This window comes from Zalophus californianus, chromosome 15, assembly GCF_009762305.2.
Source record: "Zalophus californianus isolate mZalCal1 chromosome 15, mZalCal1.pri.v2, whole genome shotgun sequence".
In the NCBI taxonomy this organism is placed as follows: Eukaryota; Metazoa; Chordata; class Mammalia; order Carnivora; family Otariidae; genus Zalophus; species Zalophus californianus.
The window spans coordinates 17,306,696-17,330,218 of record NC_045609.1 but is presented as its reverse complement, the minus strand read 5'-3'; the positions used below and the strand labels follow the sequence as shown (position 1 = coordinate 17,330,218).

Genomic DNA, 23,523 nt, shown 5'->3' with positions numbered 1-23,523 from the left:
TTGTACCCATATTGGCTGGTGAATGCTTCGGGCTGATTGGCTTTGTTCCAACTGTCCACAGCAAGATGCACTAGGATGAACCAATCAGCGTTCGCCCTTGGAACTGGAAGCGGGGTGGCTTCTGTTCACCTTGCACAACCAGAGGGGCACAGCACTCTCCTTTGAAGTATCACAAGGGAAAAATAAGATGGAGCAAATCGTAGACCCAGAAGAATGTATGGGAAATGGCTCAAGAGAAGGTGGGGTTGAAAGGGGAGCACTTGGCCTTCTCACCAGGGTTATGGGAAGTAGAGCACAAGGGTCATCAGAACCGGGAGAGAAGAAATGAATGACTTTCTCAGGTTTGGGAGGATGTGGTGGGGGTGGATGGAGTGTGTGTGTGTGTGTGTGTGTGTGTGTGTGTGTGTGTGTGTGTGTGCACATTCTTTGTGGTTTTTTTAAGGAAGATTAAAGAATTCACCTCTTTCAAAGGGCAGATACCTTCTGGACCAATCCACAAATAAAATTGTCCCTGACTGAGAAAGATGAGGGGCAGGACGACTGCACTTTCCTCGTAGCCCTAATGCAGAAAGATCGAAGGAAACTCAAGAGGTTTGGAGCCGACATGCTGACCATTGGCTACGCCATTTACCAGGTGGGTAGGAACTAAGCCGCTCTTCAGAGCCCGCCACCTAAGGTGCTGGACTCTTAGCTCCTCCTTGGCCACATGCCCGAGACTCAATGGCCAGTCAGTCCCCCAACTGTGTCCAAATACCCAAGACCAACTGCTCTCCTTACAGAACCAACCCCGTTATGCTCCCATCGCAGAGCCCCGGCAAAGACGAACACCTGAACAAAGACTTCTTCAGGTACAACGCTTCCCAGGCCAGAAGCAAAACGTTCATCAACCTGAGAGAAGTCTCCGACCGCTTCAAGCTGCCCCCTGGGGAATACATCCTGATTCCCAGCACTTTTGAGCCCCATCAGGAAGCTGATTTCTGCCTGAGGATCTTTTCAGAGAAGAAAGCCATCACCCAGTGAGTAACAGGCTCAAGAATTCCTCTTCATTTAGTGGCTCAGTCCCTGGGAAGTCACAGGAGATTGTTGGAGCCATGACCCCTTTCTTCCCTTCTCCACGATCCACTTGAAAAACCAGGAGGGTTTCTTAACCCATTTGCAAAGCAGGATATGATTCCATTTTGATTCTGCTCCTTCCTTCCCTCGAACTGAAAAGTTGCTCTCTCCAACCACTCCCAGAATCATGCTCACCAGACCCTCTCGGGTGGAGCCCTTCATTTTCCAAACCCTATTCTCAAGAAACCTCTGGAGTGGGACCCACATTTAGAAGTGCTAGACTCATTTTTGAATACAGTGAAGGGGATGACTATTACAAGTTTCCTAAAAGACCCGTTCTTTCAGCTTCAGTTTAAATAAATGTCGCCAAATTGTTTGGGGTGATCCCAGCCAATGGGTAGTGATGCCATCAGCTAGGAACGCCCGAGAGCACTCACCTGGGCCTGTACTTCCTGTGCTGAACCCCCAAAGACGTTTCCCCAACCGGAGCCAATGTTGAGGCCAAACTGACCCTTGTGGATCTTTTTATGATTGCAAGATGTATCTTGGCAACAACCCAAGGAACTTTGAAAAGACAAGGTTTATTACTTACAGGTTCTGGAGCATACATGGCACACCTGGGGCCACAGAGTGATGTCCTGAGTAGAGAGAGAGAGAGAGAGAGAGCACACAGGCCTGGGGTTCTGCCTTTATTGGGGTCAAGGGTAGGGCCCTAGGGTTTCGCAGGCGCTCCTTATTGGTGAACTTCAAACATAAAAGCAGGAATTAGTGCTTGAAGGAAAAGGAAGCAGTGGGCCAAATGGCCTACCAGAGCTTTCTAAAAAAAGAGGGAACCTCATGGGTAGGGTGGCTGGGCTTTGTATCTAGCTGTGTAGCTGGCAGTGTGTTTGAGATGAACGTCTTTGAAATGGATGCCTCAACGGTCAAAAACTTAATGCCAGGCACTTACACTACAATCAAAAAAGCTAACTGTCAAGTGCTTACACTACACAAGTCTGCCTTCTATTTTATATACCCGACATTCTGCCACCTCCCCCTTTGCAGTGTCTTAGCAAAATTATTTTGTGTTAGATACTTCTATGAAAAGTTTCCCATTACTACCCTTTTGCCATTGGTTGCTCTATGGCAGAGGGAAAAAAATGGTACAAGATACTAGCATCCACTTCTTTTCCCAGTAGAGATATTCTAGATATCGCAGAAAATGGCCAAATTGGCTAATTCTGCATTTGAGCTAGATCAGTCCCCAACTAGGGACCGGCCTTAGATAACAAGATGGAGCCAGCTCTGAGTTAGTGGCCTCTGGTTTTATCTTTTGTTTAGAGGGATAAGATTGGATTGGTGGCAGGCACTGAGAATACCCCCAGCTGTCCAGTCTGGTTGGGTTTCCCAAGCTGATTGCAAAAGGTATGGTTCCTTCTCCTCAGCTAAATAGAAGCAATTAAAGATCTTTCTTTAATTTTTGAAAATTCTGTTGGAGAGTTGCTCTCCAGTCTTCTCCCAGATACTGGTACAAGCTGAGGATGAATTTCCCAGGATCTGTTCACACAAAAACACCCACACGAGAGGCGTGCAGACTGTTGTGGGCAATAAGAACAAGAGAGGGGAAGCCAGGCTGTACCTGCCCCACACCTGTGTTCCCTGACCCAGCAGTGGGGCACGGTCTGAGTCCTGGGCATTCGTAGATGGTTCGACACGGCAAAGCTAAGCCCATACTCACGCTTGCTCCCAAATGAGGTCCTTTAATCTGCTGTGATCCGGAACATAAGCACCGGCTTGGTAGCTCAGTGATTGAAGAACCGCATGAAGCTCTATTTCCATTGGCTTCGTCCTCATGAGAGGATCCTAAACAACCTCTGAAAAGCGTTCTGTTGTGCGTGCCCAGGGGATAAGGAAGAAGGGGGGAACTAGCCTAGTTCCATCTTAATGTTTGCTTCTTGGTATCCCCTTTGACATTTTAGCAGTTTTTCTTGGGGAGTGCTTCATGTTTACTCTGCAAGATTAGATTCTTCCAAATGTTTTAGCATCACCAAAAGCTAAGCCTGCTCCTCTTCTCAATATTACGGCTTCCCAAACACTATAGGTTCCCCTAAATATGTGAACGGGAAAATAAACATCTCCATTGTTTTTCCTCTTTTCCCCAGACATAAGCACACACACACAGCCTATCCCCAACACCCACAGTGGGAGCAGGGATTCACTTTCTCGGGGAGGGGCCAGGGGTAAAGGATGGAGCTTTTGGAGGGAATTTTAAGTTCTGACTCAACTTGCTCTATAATCTTTTCCAATTCCCCCAGAAATAATTCACCCTCAGTAGACTGAATGACGCTGTCCAAGGAACTGAATCTCCTCTGGGGATGTAGAGCTCATGGGGCATATTTAATGAATCTGCTTCACTTGTGGGTCCTCTGGGGCTCTGCTAGCCTACATAACACTTCATAAATATCCCTTGTTATGGGGCATCCAGGAAACAGGGGTGGCAGCTGGCTCAGTTTCTTTTACTTAGAAGTTTAGAACTTACAAGTTTTCCTTGGCCAATGGCTCAATTGCCTCCCTCTTATTTTCATGCCCAGCAGGATCTGAGTAATAGGGTGGGAAGAGAGGGAGGTCAGTGCAGGGGGTCTGCGGGCCTTGTGAAAGGTAAACCTCATGGAAAAAGAAGGGCTTCAATGGGCCAGAAACTTCCCCTACCTCTGGGCCCTTGAGTGTTGCAGATCCTAGAGAGGAAGTTAATCCACAAGTGAGCCAGCATGTTTTCTGCCCCCCAGGGACATGGACGGGGACGTGGACATTGACCTTCCGGAGGTGAGCCTTCCCAGGGTACTCTGGAGGGTGGGGTTCAGTGACTGTCCCGAAAGTTCCTTTCGATCACAGTGTCATTCAGAGCTTTGAAGTTCAGGGAATGGTTTATCTGCGATCCAGTGAGTACCTTGATTCCATCCTCGTGGGGGACACACCTTCTACCATCTAAGGCTCTCATGTCCCACCAGGACCAGGCATGGGAACGAGGTAGATGCGCTGAAGAAAGCTCTGTTTGGAGCAATGTTTCTCTGTGCGATGTTTCTTCACCATGAAATTGCAAACATGATTTTGTCCAACTCGCTCTGTTCCGAGAGTTGGGTGCTGCTTCTGAAGGGGGTGGGATGTCTTTAAAATGCATTCAGATTAAGAAAAATAATCAAGAAGAAAATGAGAGTGGCTAGTAGGTTCCCTGACAGTGGACTTCCTCCCTACCATATGTGTGTTGGTAGGAGGGAGTGGGGGTGGGTTTTATACTTGTCCAAGGGCTGTAAGACTTTGAAGAGGTGCTGAGGTGTACCTGGGACAGTGTGACGCTTCCAAAGTCAGCACTGATCTGCACAAAACTAAAACACCCAAAGCATTTACTGAGCTCGTTCCATGCGCTAGGCCCAGGGCTGCCTGCTAGAGACAGACTCCGGCCTTCAAAGATCTCACCACCTGTCAAGACAGATGGTTCGGCAAGTAATTACAGCTGAGAGTGGTGAGGAGTCCAATAGAGGAGGTGCAGGGAGCCGTGGCCACCCTGGCTGGGACCCCAGCTCGGTCAGGACTCCAGCCTCCCTAGGGCTCCTATCTGCAAATGTTCCCCCGATTAGTCCTTCCAGATTCTCCCACTGAAGAGCCTTCACAAGGAATCCGACTGCCATTCTTAATGCTCCAGGCAGTGGCCACTTCTGGCCCCTCCTCACCGCAATGAGGTCCCAGCCTCCCCCGCACGACCACAAGGTCTCCCGTGCGCGCCTCCTTTTCTTGCTATTTCTTTGGGATAATCGTAAACGCCAAGTGTCTTTTCTGTGAATCCCATGTAAGTTCCTCTGGTTTCTTTTTAGCCTCCGAAGCCGACTCCAACTGGCCAGGAGACAGAGGAGGAACTGCAGTTCCGGGCCCTGTTTGAACAAGTTGCGGGTGAGGTAGGGCTGACTGCAGCCTGCCCTTGGCCTTGACCCCCTGCAGTGCTGAGGGGCCTGGTTTCCTCCACAGCCCAGGGATGCAGGAAGCTGTTTTTCAGCAGCACTTCCCAGAGGCCTGGTGGAGCTAGAGCCAAGGGGAGGCCAAGCCTGGTCATTTGGGAGGCTCCAAAGACCGCCTCCCCCAGCGCACCCCTCACGCCGGGTTGCCACCGTTGGTGGGACAAGGGCCCCCAAAGGAGCTCAGCCTGGCCCAGGGGCTTTCTGTGGAAGGCTAGAGGAAGCCTTGAAGAGGTGGCTCATTGCACTCTGTCCACAAACCGCTGCCTTTAGAATGTTCTCTCTGCTCTGGTGGAAGGTGGTATTGTTCGGGGACGTCACCATGAAATTGCAAACATGATTTTTGTCCAGTAACATCAGCGGCATGGCTAGGTTTGGCAGTTCGGGCCAGGGCCAGCCACTGGGGAAGGAGAGGATCTGTCTCTCGCCTCCTGCTCTCTGACCCCTACCCCATTCTTGCCCCCTCGGTTGTCAGCTTGTTTGTTGGGGGCCCTGGGTATCTCTCGCCCCAGGCTCCATTCTGCTAGAAACTGCCCCACCTGTGTTCCCTCGTAGCCATAAATAAAATTAACCTGATTGACCGTTTCATGGTGGGTGCTGATGACTACATTTGGTTCCTTCCCTTGGGAGGGAGCCTGAATCATAAAAGAGGTGTGACACCTGCAGCGGGGCCGGGGCGGGGGGTGGGGTGGGGGTGTTGATGTTGGGATTTCAGGCAGTGTAAGAAAGAGCAGGGCAGGGAGACTTGGGGACTGCAGTCTGGGTGGAGAAAAATGGGGACTCGTGTGACTTACTCTGTGTAAGCCACAGCAGGCAAGGTGGCCATCTGCTCTTCCCAAGGCGGCCGGCAGACCCGGGCAGGACGGAGCAGGGCCGGGTGGCACAGGAACGCCAAACGTCCAGCTCTGGATGCTGGCTGGAAGATGGGCCTGGGTGAACTCCTCCTCACGGCTGAGGAGGGACAGAAGTTGCCAGAAATGGAGACCCAGGTTTGGAAGGGAAGTGAGGGAATGTTGCAGGAGATTCTTTCCAACTTTACTAATGACCAAAAAGCACCTGTAGAATCAGCTCACTGGTTCCAGTCCCGCTCTTCTTTGGACTGGCCTGATGGTTCAGACGTGTGGCTCCACCTCTCTGGCCTGCTCTGTCCCAGGGGGGGCTTGGGCTGCATCAGCGATTCTCCTCTAGGGCTGAGCACCCCAACCCCCGTTCCCCAGGCCTCAGAAGCTCCAGGGGTGGAACCTGGGCAGGCGCATATGGAAATAACTTCCTAGGTGACTGTTTCACACCACTAGCTCAAAACCCTGGACCAAAGGAGCCCTGAGTGCGTGCTACTCAAACTGTCATGCACAAAACCCTTGCTGGAGCATCCTGAGAAAATGCCAATTTCCTCCCCAGGAGGTCTGGGGCAGGGCCTGAAACTCTACATTTCTGACAAGCTTCTAAGGGCCTTGGATGCTGAGATCTCGCAGACTTAGTGGACGGCCCGAGATCAGTGGTTCTGAAATCACCCTATAGGTTTTGAAAATAATCCATGGGACATCCTCCCAGTCTTCTGATTGAAATGGTCCCTAGAGTGAGCTCCCAGCATGGAGTGAGCCCCCAGGGTGGGCATTTTTAATACTCCCCAGGCGGTTCTGCTGTGCCGGGGCTTGGAGACCCAGACACGAAGGTCCCCCAACAGAAGCGCCATGTGGGGAGCTTTAGCTCAGAGGGTAGGGATGCTTGCCTCCCCTGGACCAGTTTTCCCATCCTTTCTGGGCTGGGCATGCAAGTCTCTGAGAAGTTAAGCAGGCTGCAGTCATGGGAATTGGGTACACGGGCCCGCAGCAGGGTCCTTGAGGGCCAGGCTTGTCGCTTGAGCCAGATCAAGCTCAGAACTAGAAGCAACTAACAAAGAAGGCGCTAAGGGCCATAAAAAGCAATTGTCTATCCTTCAACAGGACATGGAGGTGACAGCAGAGGAACTGGAATATGTTTTAAATGCTGTGCTGCAAAAGAGTAAGTGCTCACCCCCCCCCCCCCACCCATCGGGGACCCCAGGGCTCCTCTGGAGCGGACGTGTCACCTGTGACCTTATGCTGCCTGGCTCTCCTCCAGCTCCCCCCGGGCTCCCTGCTCTCCAGGGCTGCCTTTAGGTAGACTTTCAAAATAGCCTTCATTGCTTATTTCCTGATTACAAAAACGATGCCCGTTGTGGGAGAAAATGCCATAAAAATGCAAAAAAGCCTAAAGACAAAGACAAAAGCCACCAATAATCTAAGCACCCATAGATAACTGCTGTTAAGATATGTGTGTGTGTATCATGTGTCATCCGTGTGTCTCTCAGTGTGTGTATATATGTACACACACACAATTGTCATTAAATTATAGATACAATTTTGTTAGTGTAACAGCTTTGAGACATAATTCACATACTATACAATTCACCCACCATGCTTTTTAGTGTGTTTGTAACATTGTGCAACCAGCACCACAACCAATTTTGGAACATTCCATCACTCAAAAACTATACCCAGTAGCAGTCACTGCCCACCTCCCCCAGGCCCTGAAACAACTGATCTACTTCCTGTCTCTATAGACTTCGCGATTCTGGACTTTTCATATAAAAAGAATTATGTGGGGCGCCTAGGTGGCTCGGTCGGTGAAGCACCTGCCTTCGACTCAGGTCATGATTCCGGGGTCCTGGGATCGAGCCCCGCATCGGGCTCCTTGTTCACGGGGAGCCTGCTTCTCCCTCTCCCACTCCCCCTGCTTGTGTTCCCTCTCTCACTCTCTCTCTCTCGTTCTCGCTCTCAAATAAATAATTGTTTTTTTAATTAAAAAAATAATAAAAATAAAAGGAATCTTGTAATAGGTGATCCTAAGTGACTTCTTTTACTTAGCATAACATCTTCAAGATTTATCCACATTGTAGTGTTTGCCAGGACTCTTCAATTCTTTTTATGGCTGGATAATATTTCATTGTAGGAGTATACCAGGTTTTGTTTCTCCATTCCTCGCGGATGGCCATGAGGGTTGTTGCCACTCTCTGGCCGTTATGAATAATGCTGCTGTGAACATTCATGAACGAGTCATCTGTGTGGACATTTCTCTTGGGTATATACCTCGGACAATTGCTGCCTGACATGGTAACTCTGTACTTCCTGTTTTAAGGAATCTTCCGACTGTTTTCCAAAGTGACTCTTCTACGAGCAGTGTACGAGTGTTCAAAGTTCTTCAATAATTTCAAATCCTGCCTTTTAAACTGACTTTTTATGAGCATTTCCCCAGGTCATTAAATGTGCTTCAAAAACATGGTTCTTAAGGACCATGTAACAATCCATCCTTCGCACCTAAACTTTTCTGCTCCTCCCCTTCCGTTGGTCATCTATGTCATTTCTAAATTTTTGCCATTATACATAACCAGATGATAAAGATGTTAACTTGTAATTCTTTGCTTGGGATCCTTAAAACTAGGGTAAGTGAATGGAAAGATCTTCCCGATGTTTATATTGTGCAGTGTTGCCTCCCCAAAGGCCATGTCAGTTTCTGCTCTCACCAGCAGCCTGAGAGTGAGCACGTCTCCCCCTCACCAGCCCGGGATCTGACCACGCTCTTGGACTCCCAGCAGCTGGGAATAGGCTTATCTTATCCCACGTCCAATGAATTCTGCTTTCACGTGTGATTTCAGAAAAGGACCTCCAGTTCAAGAAGCTAAGCCTGATTTCCTGTAAAAACATCATTTCTCTAATGGATGTATCCTTCCAAATCTGTGGGCAGAAAGGACTGTGTTTTCCTGTCGTGCAGACCCTCCTAGAATGTGGCACCTTTACCCGGTAGGATAGTCTTCTTCTCGGAGAACATCCAAAGACCGGGCAGCCCCTAGAACTGGAACAGAATCAAGAGGCACAGACTGTCCAGTGGGGTGGGGGGGGATGCTTTGGAAGGGACTTTAATTAAGCCACCCCCCTAGAAGCCCTGACTCTGTGCCACCTGTCCCCCAGGCCAGCCGGTTGCCCCTCCATCCCTGAAGTCCCGCGAGGCACCTTGGGTTGAAACTCTGCTCGTCTTCCTTCCTTCCTTCCTTAACGCGCTCGGCACAGACCAGTGGCAACGGGAAGCTAGAGTTCGGGGAGTTCACAGTGTTCTGGGACAAGCTGAAGAAGTGGACAGTACGTGACCCCGCCGGGCATGGCGTCTGGGGATTGCGCCAGCCTGGAGCAGGAGGGGGTCTTCAGCGGCCAAGGGAAAGGGCCGGAGGGAAGGAATCGTGATGCAACACCCCAGTTCCCTTCTCCTGCTTACAGAAGTACCCCAGGGCTTGCCCCCAGAAGGGAAAGGAAAGCAAAAGGTGGAGGAGCCTCTCCTCCTGTCCAGGCTGTTACTGTCAAGGGTGGCGCCTTCGGGTACCCTCCCTCTGGTTCTCAATGCCTCTGTCCTCCCCATAGAACCTTTTCCTTCAGTTCGACACTGACAAGTCGGGCACCATGTCCTCCTACGAGCTGCGGAGCGCCCTGAAAGCTGCAGGTGAAGCAAAGCCTGGGAGGTCAGATGTGGGCTGCGCGTGGCCAGGGACTGTGGACGGCCCCTTGCTTCTCGTGCCCTACGAGGTGGCCGGTCTTTGACCCGAGTTCATGCTTCCTGAGGGCACAGCCCTGTGAGCGCCAGAGCCAGGCCTCAGGCTCAAGACTCGCTCGCCCACACCAGGGCCCATGTTTTAAACCACTGTGCAGATATTGGCAGGAATCTGTAAAATGGATCCACTAAGGGTGAACTTAGCCTGACCCCCTCTGCCACCTCTGGCCAAGTTTTCTGGCCGAGCAGAGGTACATGTGACCCTTTGGTGGCAAGCCGCCGTGCCTCCAAACCTCTAATTGCTGCTTTCGGAGGGTGATGACCATGGACGAGGCAGGGCAGATCCCATGATTCAGGGTCAGGGAACGGAGCTCCTCTGCCACCTGCAGCCCTGTTCCTGGCTTTGTTCCCAGCTTTGTCCCCAGCAGACGGAACCCAAACCGGATGGTAGTCACGATTTCTATCAGCTCTGTACACAAAGGATGGGAGCCAGGTGGTGTCCCTCGCCCTCTGGCAGTCACCACCAGGGCAGCCTGAGTCTCTGGGGCTCTGCCGTCCTGGGCTCGCCGCCATGGGTCTGCGGCCACTGCAGCCCCCAGCCCCTGCCAAGTTGCGTGGTGTTTCTCACAAAGCGTCCTTCACAGACGTGCCCCCTGGGCCCTGCCAGAGCTTAGAATCAGGTTCCCTCCCAGGTAAGCCAAACATCTGGAAACATCGTCAGCTTCATGGTCTGATAGAGACAGCACGTCCAAAATCGGGACCATCTTGGGTCCTACGTAAGGGAGGGAAAAAACCAAGGTTAGTTATAAAGTGGAAAATACCACAGAGGAGGAGGGCCTGATTTTCTTAGGGGCTGGTGACCCTGTTTCTAGGGGAGGAGGATGGAGCAGGGGGGCAGGCGTGGGGGGCAGGAGGGTGCCCCGCTCTCCCCTCCTCGCCCCATGGAGAGCAGATGCTAGGATCTGGGGTATCACCAAGACCCGACACCACTGGCTGGCTCCAGAGACCCCTCCCAGCGTCTGACTGGCCCCCTCCTCTGTCTGGGATTAGGACTGAGGAGCGGGGAAGACCTGGGTAGACGTCTAAGCAGTACATTGAACGTCCCCTGGGGAGTGAACATGTAGACTGAAGTCAAGGGGGGCGATCCCTGGGATGTAGGTTAGACATTGAAGCATTGAATGTTGGCTCTAAAGTGACTTTACCTGTCTAAAGCCCTCATCTAACCAATAAGGACAGGAACCCCAGAGAAGCAAAGCAGACCGCCCCTGGCTCAGCCTGGGTGGGTGAATGAGCCCCTGCCCCGGGGGGGTCACTCACCTGGGGCAGCAGCATCCATTCTAGAAACACGATTTCCAGAGCCCTCAACGCCTTTGGGTTAAAGTGCTCTCCAGAAAGGGAGGTGGGGGAGGGGGGTGGGAGTAGGGCTCAGACACCATCCGGCTTAAGTTCCCGCAAGCGAGGCTTCCTGAAAAGTCAGCAAGATACAACGGGTAGGTGAATGTCAAAACCAAGAGCATGGCCTCATGGGTCCACCAGCATCCCTCCTGAAGGAGACGCACACTGTCACGCTGCCTCCACGCTGAGGACGGGGAGCCCACCTGCTGACCGGCTGTGCACTGCCTGGGTGTGCCCCAAAGGTGCGCCCCACGGGGCCCAGCCAAGACCAGCTCTGTATCTCCTGCCCGGCCCCACAGGCTTCCAGCTGAGCCATCACCTCCTGCAGCTGATCGTCCTCAGGTACGCGGACGAGGGGCTCCAGCTCGGCTTCGATGACTTCCTCAACTGCCTCGTCCGGCTGGAGAACGCGAGCCGTGAGTGGCTGGTGGGGTTGCGCCCCCTGGGCCCCGAGGGGGATCTCCGTCCCCTCAGTTGCCTTCCAGGAGCAGGTGACAGCCAGCCAGCCATAAATCCTGGTGACGAGAGGCTCTGTCGTGTGACCTCTGTGCCGTGTGCCTGGTTAGCTGAGGGTGGGGGTGTGGGAGTCTTCTCTGCCGGGCCGTCCTGAAGAATCTTCTCATCCGTGGCCTCTGGGTTAGGGCCACTCCTCTGGCTAAGAGTCATCCTCCGTGTGTACACCTGCAGTGTCCCTGCAGGACAGGGTTGGGGGGGGGTCCCGCCTCCTATTTGAGGGAAGTTCTGATCCAGGGTCAAATGCATCATAGCCCATAGACTCAGAAGAGTCTCTCTCCCTTGTCTTCTCCTTTCCCCTCTGCCCCGCTCCCTCCACCCTACCTTTGTGTTTTGTAAGCCCTAGACACTGACCTGGTTTTCCCAAACAAGATGTGTTACCCCAAGAAGAGAGAGACAAATTATGTGTAGGGATCCTTAGAGCACGCAGTTTGTGGTCACACTGCCACCAAGTTGAAGCTGAACGAAGCGCATCCAGGGCCCTGGAACCCAGCGCCAGGGTGGCCACCATGATTGGGGGTGGGGGAGAGAAATGTGTCGGTGCCCAGCGCCCCGCACCCCTGAGGATGCCCATGCTTGGTTTCATGCTTCAGTGTCACCATCTTGAATCCTCATCATTTTTTAACAAAGGCTCCCACATTTCCATGCTGCGCTGGGCCCCATGAAGTATGGACCTGTCCTGCTTGGCATTTTCTAAAGGATGTTTGCTAGGTGACCTCAAGGACTCGCCAAACCAAGGCAGGGTCTGTGATCCTCGGGTCTACTGTGCCAGAGGTCCCTTTGCTTCTTTTGTGACACTTAGAACACATGTGATTACCTGTCCCCAGGCTGTAATCCCCGGGAAAACCGCCCTCAGTGGACAAGTAAGGCTCATGGGTGGGCTGATCGTGATGACTTGAGAGAGGCAAGCAGGTGCTGAAGGGCCTTGCACGCCAAGCCGGGAGGCTGGGCTTTCTCTAGGTGGTTACCACTAGCTGGTAAGAGGTGCGTTTTAGAAAGGCCCCCGTGAAAGGTAGTCACTTACCAGAATTACACAGTGGTCAAAAAGGACCTAAAAAGAATGAGATGTAGTAGCTTCTCTTCTCTCAGCTGCCCTGGTCCTTTCTAAATCCCCTTAGCCCGATCCTTCCCAGTAGGGGGTTCTCAGCTTGTTCTTACAAAATCGAGGAATATTAAGGAGAAGGCACTTTGGGCTTAACACCACCCTACTCCAGGATCCTCTCCTTAGATCCACCACCTGGAGAACTTTTTAAAATACCAAGGCTAGGGCTTTACCCCAGAATTATTCAAACTTTTTATTCTCAAAATTTTTAATCATACACTTAAGTAGAAGGAATAATGATCAGTCCCCACGGGCCCCACACCCGGGTTCCTAAACTTTACCACACATTACAATCCCTCCGGTAGCTTTAAAAAATTTCGATGACCTGGGGTTGGGGGGGTGGGCAAAACAGGGGAAGGGGATTCAAAGGAAAAAATGTTTTGTGATAACCATGCTGCACAGGAGGCCAATTAATTAGAATCAAGGGGGTGGCACGCACCGTCGCTATTTATAAAAATCCCCCAGACGGTTCCAGCGCCTTACACCAGCCTCAACAATGATCATCCTGCTAATCTTTCGTATGTTCTTCTAACATATACTTTTTTCGAAGTATCTGATAACAGAGCTCAGAAACTCAGTCCTTCCCTCTGTAAATATCTCTAACAGGTGGGCTTGTTTTCAGCACAGTGCTCATGCCATCTGCACCCCCAACACACTTCTCAGTGAGCCCTCAACATCATCTAAGACCTGGCCCGTGCTGAACGTGGCCAGGTCCTCTTTCCACGTTTGCTTGCTTGTCTCGGGATCTACTCACTGCACTTGGCTGTTGGGTTCTGTCTCTTTTGTTCTATGACAGTCTCCTCCCCCTTTTTGTTATATTTTTAAAGCTCCTGGGAGACTCTTAGGGGAAGCCAGACTTGACTGGCCTGGCCACTTCGATTAGAAGGGGAGGCCGAGGCCCAGTGAGTAAAGTAGCTTTCAGTGCGTTAGCTGAGACGTCCAGCTCAGCCAGCTCTCCGTCCTCCCCCTGCTCCTCCCGGGTGTGCGGGTGCCTACAGTGCTCACCTTCTCCTTAGGGACTCGTAGAGATTGAACGGCTTTCAAGACTCATGCAAAACTTCATGTACATCAGCTTTTTCTCTGGGAAGAAGGCCCGTGGATTACGAGGGGCCTGTAGCTCCCCAAAAAGTTAGCATAGGGGAGATGTTTGGGGTCCAGCAGCTGGCCAGCTGACTGGCATATTGTAGAGGACAGCGCGTGCCACCCGATGCTAAGGCCACCAGCTCTGCCATCCCAGGAATTCAAGAGCCTCCACCGTGTGACAGAAACCCCCGTGGAGTCGGCCTGAGTCTGGCCTGCCATTCTAGAAGATCCTTGCTTACCGCCAGATGGAGCAGCTCCTCCACGGGCTGCCCTGCAGGCCCCAAGGTCACTAGGAAGGAAAGAAACCTGTTGAAGGAACTGTCCCCACAATGATGCCTTTCTCATGTCTCTCCTATTAGGGGTGTTCCAGGCTCTCAGCACAAAGAACAAGGACGAGGAGTTCATTCATCTCAACATAAACGAGGTATGATGCAGCCAGGGCGAGGCAGAGTACCCGCTCTATAAATGTTTGCTGAATGCCTGTGAAGGTCACACTCAGCCATGGGCGTAATAACAACAATGAAACTGCTAACATTTTTTAGGTACTAGTCAGTTAGCAGCCAATGCAATCGTTACAATAGTCCTGTGAGCGAAGGATTAACAGAACCCCCATTTGGCAGAAGTGGAAACGGAGGCATAAAATGATTAACTACTCAACTCTGGCTGCACAGTAGGATCACCTGGGGAGATTTTAAAATCCCAATGGCCTGGCCATGACCCAAACCAATCAAGTCCAAATCTCTCGGGGTGGGGCCCAAGCATTGATATTTTTAAAATTCCCCCATGAGTCCAGTATGCAGCCAAGTTCAAGAGCCCCCTCCCATCCACCTAGGTAACAATTGGATCCTTACCTCACCTACAGTTACTCTGCTAGAAGAGCCTGTGCGTCTTCCTTCACCCAGCTGCCTTCCCTGACCCTGACCTTGGCATACGCTGTGTCCAGGAAGTGGGGCAGAGGAGAGAGAAGAAACCATCCCACATAATTGTGTTTCCCCGTGACCATGCTGTGATAAGAAAGCAGGGAGCAAGGGGAGAAGGGGCAGGAGGCCCTCAGGCTAGAGAAGGAACTGCATGCAACTTCTCCACCAGTTCACTTGTAAAGAGCCCCAGATGCGGAGCCTGCAGCCTCTTCCCGATGGACCACCTCTGTCCTCACAGTCAGGGACCCCTCATCAAAGAGGCACTTCATACTGCCTGCCCTGCCTGAGGTGCCTCGGGAAGCCTCTCTTCTTTGCCAGGGAGAAAGTACATTTCTCTCTCTCTCTCTCTCTCTCTCTCTCTCTCTCTCTCTCACCATCTGCACTTGACTTGAACTAACTCAGAAAGATCTCAGGATCTCTGGAAAACTGAAAGTGCTGGGAATTCATTTTTTCAAAAATATTTCATGTTGAAGCAGAAGTCCATATTCGCAGGCAAGACGATTGGATGGCGGAACCGCTGTGACACAAACCAACCAGGGCTGGTAGGGGAGTAGAGGGATAACCAATTCTTCACTTTCTCTCTCTTTTTGTTCCCAGTTCATAAACTTGACAATGAACATCTGAGGCTTCCCCAGCAAAGATGCAGTCTGTCCGGCAGAGTCTTGACTTTTGGACCGTGAACTTCAGAACGTTTCTTGGTGTGGAGCTCTCCTCGCATTATCCAACCTTCTCCTCCCCCTGCCCCACCATCCTGATCTTGGAAGAATGAAATGGATTCAGCTGTGATCTCTGATTTTATGCTACTTCTTTGTACAATCCCTGCCCTAAGAAAGGCTGAGGTTACCACCTGTGCCTTACGCTCAGGTTCAGGCATTGTTAGCAATTTCTCCCCCCACCTTCCCCACCTCTTCCCAGTACTAATTATCCAAAGTGTAACTCAGTGCACAGAGCCCTGGCTTCAGTGGAGTGTCAATCATTACACTCGAACATCCTATACAGGACAATGTTTTTATAAATGTGTTGGGGCCTGAGATGAGAACAGAAAGTTGTGATGTCATAATTAAGTATTGTCTTCATCCTAGGTGTGTTTCCTTATCGCGGGACAAACCTTGGGGGAATTCCGGGTGCTTACTTGTAAGAGTGGAACAACATGAAAATCCCTATTTCCTCCTCCAAGAGGTGGTAACTAAGATAGTCTCTGTCCAGGCCAGACATCCCTTGTGTCTAAAGCTTTGGGTCAGAACAGCCAGGTGCAGTGCTTTTCTTCTCAGTAGCCTGGATTCAGGTCAGACTGGATTGCATTCATTTCTACCATGATGGGGAAGAACAGAGTGGAGAAGCCTTGTTTTAGTTCCCTGACACTGAATAGGAAAATCCCACCAAATTGGAATAATGGGAAATAACGTGATATTGCCTCAGTAAATGTTAGGTCTCATTTTCTTATTTATATACTTGTGGCAGGTGAGGTGGAATGGAGGGGCGTGCAGAGAGAGAAGGGTGGGGACAATGGTTGGGATGAAGATCTAGTTAGAAGTGAAACTTCATCAGATTCCTGTCTCCTGGCTAAAGATGCCAGGGCAACATGATCTCGTCTCAATTCCCAACCCTTCCCTGATCTCACCCAGCAATAGGAGCATGATGCAATAACAATGTTTTCTAGTTTCTGTACTTGATATTTGACATCTTGAGGCTTTGCTAACCCTGGAGGGATTGCCCTTCCCAAGGCTAGTCAATTCCCAGAAGTAGCAAACAGCTTGCCTGCAAGTGTGCCTTTCATATACAAGCCAACCAACCCAGAGCCCACACCCCAACCACCTCCTCTACGGGACTTTGACACTCCAGGCCACTATGCACCTACCCTGATCACCACAGGGCCAGGTTTGAGACAACTGGGGACACTTCTAAGCCCTAGAGCCTGCTGAAATTATTCAAACTAGCCAATGCTCAGACTGCTGACCCTGCCTCACCCATTCCTTCCCATGGAAACCACAATAAAGACTCTTGCCCACATTTTCCCTTTTTCCCTCTGCTTCCTGATCAACCCTGGTGCCTCTCTGTATGGCCCTGCATGACATGGCATGCCCCCTCCTTTTGGTATTGGTGAATATAACAAGTTACCTTTTCAGTAGCAATTGTCTCCTGATTTTTTGGCCTCACCAGATAATAACTTGAATTTACAAGAAATGAACAGCACTACAAATGGTATCTGTGGGTTAATATAAAAGTCTTTAAATGTTTTTTTCTCTTTTCTTCTAATTTTGTTAAAAGACATAAGGTTATATAAAGCAATAATTATAACACTCTATTCTTTGGTTTGTAACATATGTAGAGATATATAATAATAATAGCACAAAGGAAAGGAAAGAAATTGAGATATATTGAAGCAATATTGCTATATTTTACTGAAATTAAGCAAGTATTAACCTGAAGTAGATGGTATAAGTTAATTTGCATATTGTAATCTGTAAAGCAACCTCTAAGAAAATAATAAAAATGCAGTAAAGCAACAGAGGAATTCAAATGGTATACCTAGAAAGAATTGTTAGCACAAAAGCAGTAAAGGGGGAACACATTTTCAAAATGAGACACAGAAAACGAAATGGCAGACCTAAATCCAACCACATCAATAATTATATTAAGTGTAAATGGATAAACACCATAATCAAAAGGCAGTGATTATCAGAATGGATTTAAAAAACAAGATTCAATGGCTACCGTCTACATGAGACACACTTCGCACAAAAAGACAAAAATAGGTTGGAAATAAAATGATAAAAAGGGTATACCATGCCAATGGTAGCAATAAGTGAGCCAGAGTGGCTATATTACTATCAAACAAATTTAACTTCCAGATAAAAAATATTATTAAAGACAAGGAGGGTCATTACATATGATAAAGGGTAAATACATTAGGAAGATAGAACAATTATAAATGTAATACTACCTAATAGTAGAGCCTCAAAATACATGAAGCAAAAATGCATAGATTGAAAGAAGAAATAAACAGTTTAACAATTAGTTCAATACCCCACTTTAGTAATTGATAGAGCAGCTAAACAGAAAATCAGCAAAGATGCAGACGACTTGAACGACACCTGTCAAAATAATAGACATTTTTAGAGCCCTCTACTTTAAAATAAATACACAGTTTTTTCAAAAGCAGATGGAATGTTCTCCAGGTTATATCATATACTAGCCATAAAACAAATTTCAATATATTTAAAAGGATTTACATCATTCAGAGTATGTTCTCCAGCCACAAAGGAATTAAATTAGAAATCACAACTAGAAAGAAATTTGGGAAATCTCAGCTTTTATAAATTAAACACATTTAGAAGTAATCCATGAGTCAAAGAAAAATCACAATGGAAATCAGAAATATTTTAAGCTGAATTAAACAAGGATACAACATGTCAAAATGAATGGGATAGGACTAAATGAGGACTTGGGAAAGCAGAAACTTCTCACATCAATAATTTAAGCTTCCGTCTTAAAAAAACATGAGAGACCAAAAAACAAGAGAGAAAAAGAGGTAAATTAAATCCAAAGAAAGCAATAAGAAAGAAATAAAGATCAGAGCAAAAATTAATGAACTGTAAAACTGAAGAATAGAGAAACTCAAGGAAATAGAAAGTCAGTTCTTAGAAAAGATCAACCATAAAAAGAAAAGGATCAACAATATTGATATACTTTTAGCTAAACCGACCGAGAGAAAATGATTTGTTTCCAGAATATATAAGGAACTACAACTCAACAGGAAAACAAACAACCTGATCTTCTAAATGAGCAAAGATTTCAATAGACATTTCTCCAAAGAAGATATGCAAATGGAAATAAGCTCATGAAAAGATGCTCAATATGATCAGCCATTAGTGAAATGCACACATTCACACCACAATGAGATACCACACAGACCCACTGTAATGGTTAGAATGAACAAGACTGAAAATACCAAGTGTTGGCAGAAATATGCAGAAACTGCACCCCTCATCCATTGCTGGTGGGAATGTAAAATGTACCGTTCCTTTGGAAAAACAGTTGGGTTTCCTTTAAAAGTTAAACATATACTTACCACATAAATTAGCAAATCCACTCTTAGGTACCTACCTAAGAAAAATGAAAAGATAGGTTGCATACACAAAGACTTGTAGGTGACTATGAGTAGCAGCTTTATTTATAAAGCCAAGACAGTGAAAACAATCCATAGCTGGAGAGCAGATTAACAAAATTCCTTACAATGGAATTATTGTAAATATTGTAAAATAAGCTGCTGATATATGCTTCTTCTACTTTCCATTTGCATAAACCTTTTTTAAAAGGCAAATCCATAGAGACAAAAAACAGATCTGTGGTTGTCTGGAGCTGGAAATGGAAGTGGGGATTAACTGAGCCAGCACGACAACTGCGTGGGGTGATGGAGATATTCTGAACCTGGATCATGGTGATGGTTCCAAAACCCTACGCATTTACTAAGGAGCATTTGTTTGTACACTTACAATGGGTGTGTTTTGTGGTATTTAAATTATACCTTGATAAACCCTTTAATAAAAAGTACATGATCTGTGAGATATGAGACAAAGACAAGCAGATAAGAGACATGAGAGTGTAAGCAGATAAACAATATTGAATTAATTACTGCCTACCTTAGTGACTGCTTTCTGTTAAAGTAGTCAAAATGATAATCCATGTTAGTGTTTTTTTCTTAGTTTCAAGAATGATTAGGTTAAGCCTCCGACCCTTGATTTCAGGTGAAGTTCGTGGGATCAAGCCCCACGTCCGGCTCAGCACTCAGTGTGGGGTCTGCTTGAGAGCCTCTCTCTCTCTCCCTCTGCCCCTCCCACTCATGCTCACTCTCTAAAACAAATAAATAAATCTTTAAAAAATTAATCAGTCATACTTTATAAACAGCTCATTTAATACTCAGTCTTACAAGTTTGGTTTTCTCATCCCCGTAAAACAGACTTCTAAACTACACAGACTGAGACTCAGAGGGGCTCATGAAGCAGCCGAGAGTCTTTTGAACGCAATGCTGCTTCCTGTTGGAGCAGAATTTGGATGAAGATGTTCAAGCCTCTATAGGAGGAGGCGGCGTCCTCCGCCATCTTGAGATTCTATGATGCTATCAAGTAACCTGAAAATTATTCTCACCACAGTATAAGTGACGAATGATACTTAAAAAGAAAATTTTGGGGCGCCTGGGTGGCTCAGTCGTTAAGTGTCTGCCTTCAGCTCAGGTGATGATCCCAGGGTCCCGGGGTCGAGCCCCGCATCGGGTTCCCTGCTCCACGGGAAGCCTGCTTCTCCCTCTCCCACTCCCCCTGCTTGTGTTCCCTCTCTCGCTGTGTCTCTCTGTCAAATAAATAAAATCTTTAAAAAAAAGAAAAAGAAAATGTCCTCTCTTACTGACATTTTGAAGCACGATGAAAGCTTTAAGCCTAAGGAGTGATGTTCCTCGGTGGGATTTCAGCTTGAGAGGAGGATACTTACCATTTTTGCGGGGTGGACTCCCCCCGCTGCGAGAAGCTGCCTGCTCACCTCCACCAGCTTCACACACAGAGGGTGGCTGTGCATTCACGGAGTACCTTAACTTTCTTGTGACCTAACTCTGCAGGCTGCAAACTCTACGATGGCTCATAGATTGCAATTCCTGTATGTGATCGCAGTGTTTGACACATTGTAACACCGTAAGCCCTCAATGAAGGACGAGGTGAGGGAAAAAATTCTCTAAATAAAGACTTCCGTGGGCTCTCTGGGGTAGGCCGGTGGACCATCGTAAGGAGTGGTCACGCCTCCAGCCCCGTTCCCTCAGATAACAGAGATGCCCTACCTCCCCAGTATCTCTCCCCACGGGGCTGCCCCCAGCCCTCGCATCAACTGCGGCCCTGTGGTCACATGTAAAGAGCTGCACCCAACCCAGAGAGTGGAAATCGTTTCCCATAGATCCTCAGACCAAAGCCCTCAGGCCCTACCAGGAGGGAGCCACGGGCCTCAGCCACCTTTCTCTGAAATGCCCCAGGCTCTTCTCGGCCCTGCCCTGTGCACAGTCACGCAGTGAAGGGTGCCCACTGAACCTCTGTTTACTAGCATGCAATACTGGCTCTGCTTTGCTCAAGCCCCAGAGCAGGGGACCCACTTGGCAGGAGTCCTGGGGTCGGTGGTGCCAGCTCTACTCAGTGCTCTGGATCATTCATGGTAACAAAGCACCATTCTACTGAGAGCCAAGACCGCCTGCCAAGTACCAGTGTGGGCTGTGTGGGCACAGACCGCAGGTGCGAATCAACAGTAGGCTGTGCTTGCTACTGATGCTCGCCCGGGGCATTTTCCCAGCCCCACAGTGCCTTTCTGAGAGGCGGCAAGGGGCTGGGGGATGAGGGAGGGGGAGGGGGAGAAAGAGAAAAATGCAGATGGGAGAGGGAGAGAGGCTCTTCCTTGATCCCCGAATGTTGCCTCTGGAGGGAAGAACACAGCCCCATGGTGTTCTTGAGGAGATTTTTCTGTGCATTACCAGTTGAACTCTGCTAGGAGGAAAAGTCTCTCTCTTTCCATAGTCAGGCAGCCGAACCACATGGAACAAAATGCGGGACCACGTAATGCAAAGGGCATTGGATTCAGAGTGCAGAGTCCTGAATTCTAGTCTGTAATTTACCTCCAGCTAGTTGTAGGGCTGTAGCCACAGCACTTAACTTCTCTGGGCTGCTTTGCACTGTGCAATTATATGATTCCTTCTCTGACTCTGGGGCTTTGAAGGCGAGTCAAGTGTGGCTCAGTCCTGGTCCAGTGGGGTGGATGGGGAGACCGGTAGGAAGGAGCAGAGGTGGGGCGGGCTAGCCTGAGAATTCACTTATCTGATTCCCTGACAAAGCTCAGGGTTCTGAGAAGAATGGGGCCGTCCAGAGGAGTATCTCCATGCCACAGTAGGACCTGGCTTCTAGGAAATTCTCTGTGCTCCTCCATCTTCCAAACTCACCAGAAGCCAACTACCCATGTGCTTTAGCTTCCTCTCTATTCCCTCACAGGTGGACTTCTAGGTTCTAAAAAGACAGTCATCCACCCAGACGGTCTCCCCTGTGGTCACTTCTCGACACACTGCTAGAACAGACTTCCTCCCCCCACCACTGGGCTGGCACCTCTGTGGGGACAGCTCCAGGGGACAATGGGGGCCTTGTCCCGTGTGAGGTCTCTGCAGCATAGGATGCTCCTGGCCATGTCCTTCTTTACGAACCCACCTCTTTGCCCTGGGCACTGTTACCCCCTGGCGTCCCCTGCCTTCCCGGCCAGTCCAGCCAGTCCCATTCCCATGCCCCTCCCCTCTGTTCGGACTTGAATATTGGTGTCTTTAAGACTCAGCCATCAGCACTTTCAGCCCATGCTGCACACGCCCGCATTTTGTGTGCTTGTGGATTCAGTCACCATTTCTACACCACTGACTCCCAACCCCGTGTCTCCCTCCTGGCCCCTCCTGAGCTCCTTGACAGCACACTGTGCAGGAGAATCGTATCTCCATGCGCCTCAACCCAGTTCTGGGAGGACTCCCACAGGCACCTCCATTCTGCATTCTACAAATATTGAATACTCAGTCAGCACTATGATGGGCGCTGTGTGGCCCTCCTACTTAAGATACAGTCAGGCCTCCTCCTTGCTCCCAGAAAAATGCCCAAAACTCAGTATGGCCCTGCTTACTGCTAAGCATGTTCTTCGGGATGCAGCCCAGAGCTGGGTTGGCTGTCCTTCCATTTGAAACCATGTCCCCTAGCCTTGCTGGATCACGGCACTGCCTCTACTGTGCACTCGCTCTTGCACACTCTAGGTGTCCCCTATAGACCAGGAATGACTTGCTGGCAGGGATGAGAATCAAGGCATACCCACCTCTGTGCGTCCCATGTGCCCAGCACAGCTTCTGGTCCACATTAATGTTTGGGCTCTCTGTCTCTAATGTGCATGGACCGCAAGCATGGAGGACCCGGAGTATGTCTTCCTAACCCCTTTGATCCCTTTGCTCCATCAGAATAGGCTTAGCTTTTGTGGATACTTGAAGGGTGCCCACTGAACATCTGTTTGCAAGCATGCAATATTGGCTCTGCTTTGCTCAAAAACCATGCAGGGTGTTCTGCTCCAGAGATGGCATTATGCCTTCCAGATATGAGAAATTTCAAGCATACAGGGTGGTCTTCATTGAAGCAAGGAGCACTCTGGTAAAAACCTTTGATAGGAAACAGATGCAGGTCCCCTTTTCTAAACAGAAGAATCAAAGTGCCGTTCACAGAACTTGCCTGCTGTATTCAATAACACAAGTTTTTTTTAAAAAATCACCCTATCTGAGCAGCATTCAGTTGGTTGAAAGTCCCTGGAAAAGTCAGAAAATGTGGGGTTGAGATTCCCACAGAAGTCCTATATCATGTTCATCTCTGTTATTGCATTTGGTAGAAATATATAAAGGTCAGTCTGTTTTTGCAAAGCTGGTATTTCTTTTGTTGGTAATTGGTCACTGTGTTTACAGAAACAGAACTTTCTTTGGCCAAAATCACAGAGCTATGTGGCCGTGGATGGCATCAGATCACAGGGCATTACACACAAAAATAATGCACGGGGCTCTTGCAGCACAGTTCCAAGGCCTGTTAGAAGCCCTGATATTTCTAAAACCCATCCCAATATTTCTTAAATCACCTTGTTTTGTTATTTTATATATTTATTATAAAGGGTTTAAGTGATAAAAATAAAAAGGATGATTCTACACTCGCCAATAATTTTGACTATTTATTTATTAGTCACTTTCTTCATCTCTCCTGCCAAGTGTGCATATGTCCACTGTCTTGTCTTTGTACCTATTCATCCTACCTAACCAAATCTAGACTTGGCAAAGTTCAAGTCTGCAAACACACTGTGGGAGAAATCAGATACTGTATGGAGTAGTCGC

The 23,523-nt window shown here is 48.9% G+C and overlaps 1 protein-coding gene across 3 annotated transcripts in view; it reads left to right on the top strand.

Moving 5' to 3' along the window:
* Positions 1-16,869, top strand: part of CAPN9 (calpain 9) — a 41,156-nt gene extending 24,287 nt beyond the window's left edge. Inside the window, exons 10-20 of one of the 3 annotated variants that reach the window (XM_027586950.2) lie at positions 477-634; positions 808-1,016; positions 3,819-3,855; positions 4,902-4,982; positions 6,983-7,040; positions 8,713-8,777; positions 9,125-9,193; positions 9,470-9,548; positions 11,291-11,407; positions 14,049-14,113; positions 15,207-16,869. In XM_027586950.2, the coding sequence (XP_027442751.1) occupies positions 477-634; positions 808-1,016; positions 3,819-3,855; positions 4,902-4,982; positions 6,983-7,040; positions 8,713-8,777; positions 9,125-9,193; positions 9,470-9,548; positions 11,291-11,407; positions 14,049-14,113; positions 15,207-15,233 (965 nt within the window). In that variant the 3' untranslated portion in view covers positions 15,234-16,869. Of the gene's footprint in view, positions 1-476; positions 635-807; positions 1,017-3,818; positions 3,856-4,901; positions 4,983-6,982; positions 7,041-8,712; positions 8,778-9,124; positions 9,261-9,469; positions 9,549-11,290; positions 11,408-14,048; positions 14,114-15,206 lie in introns of those variants that run through there. The other 2 variants (XR_003518578.1, XM_027586961.2) reach the window with 2 other exon arrangements.
* The last annotated feature ends 6,654 nt before the right edge of the window (positions 16,870-23,523 follow it).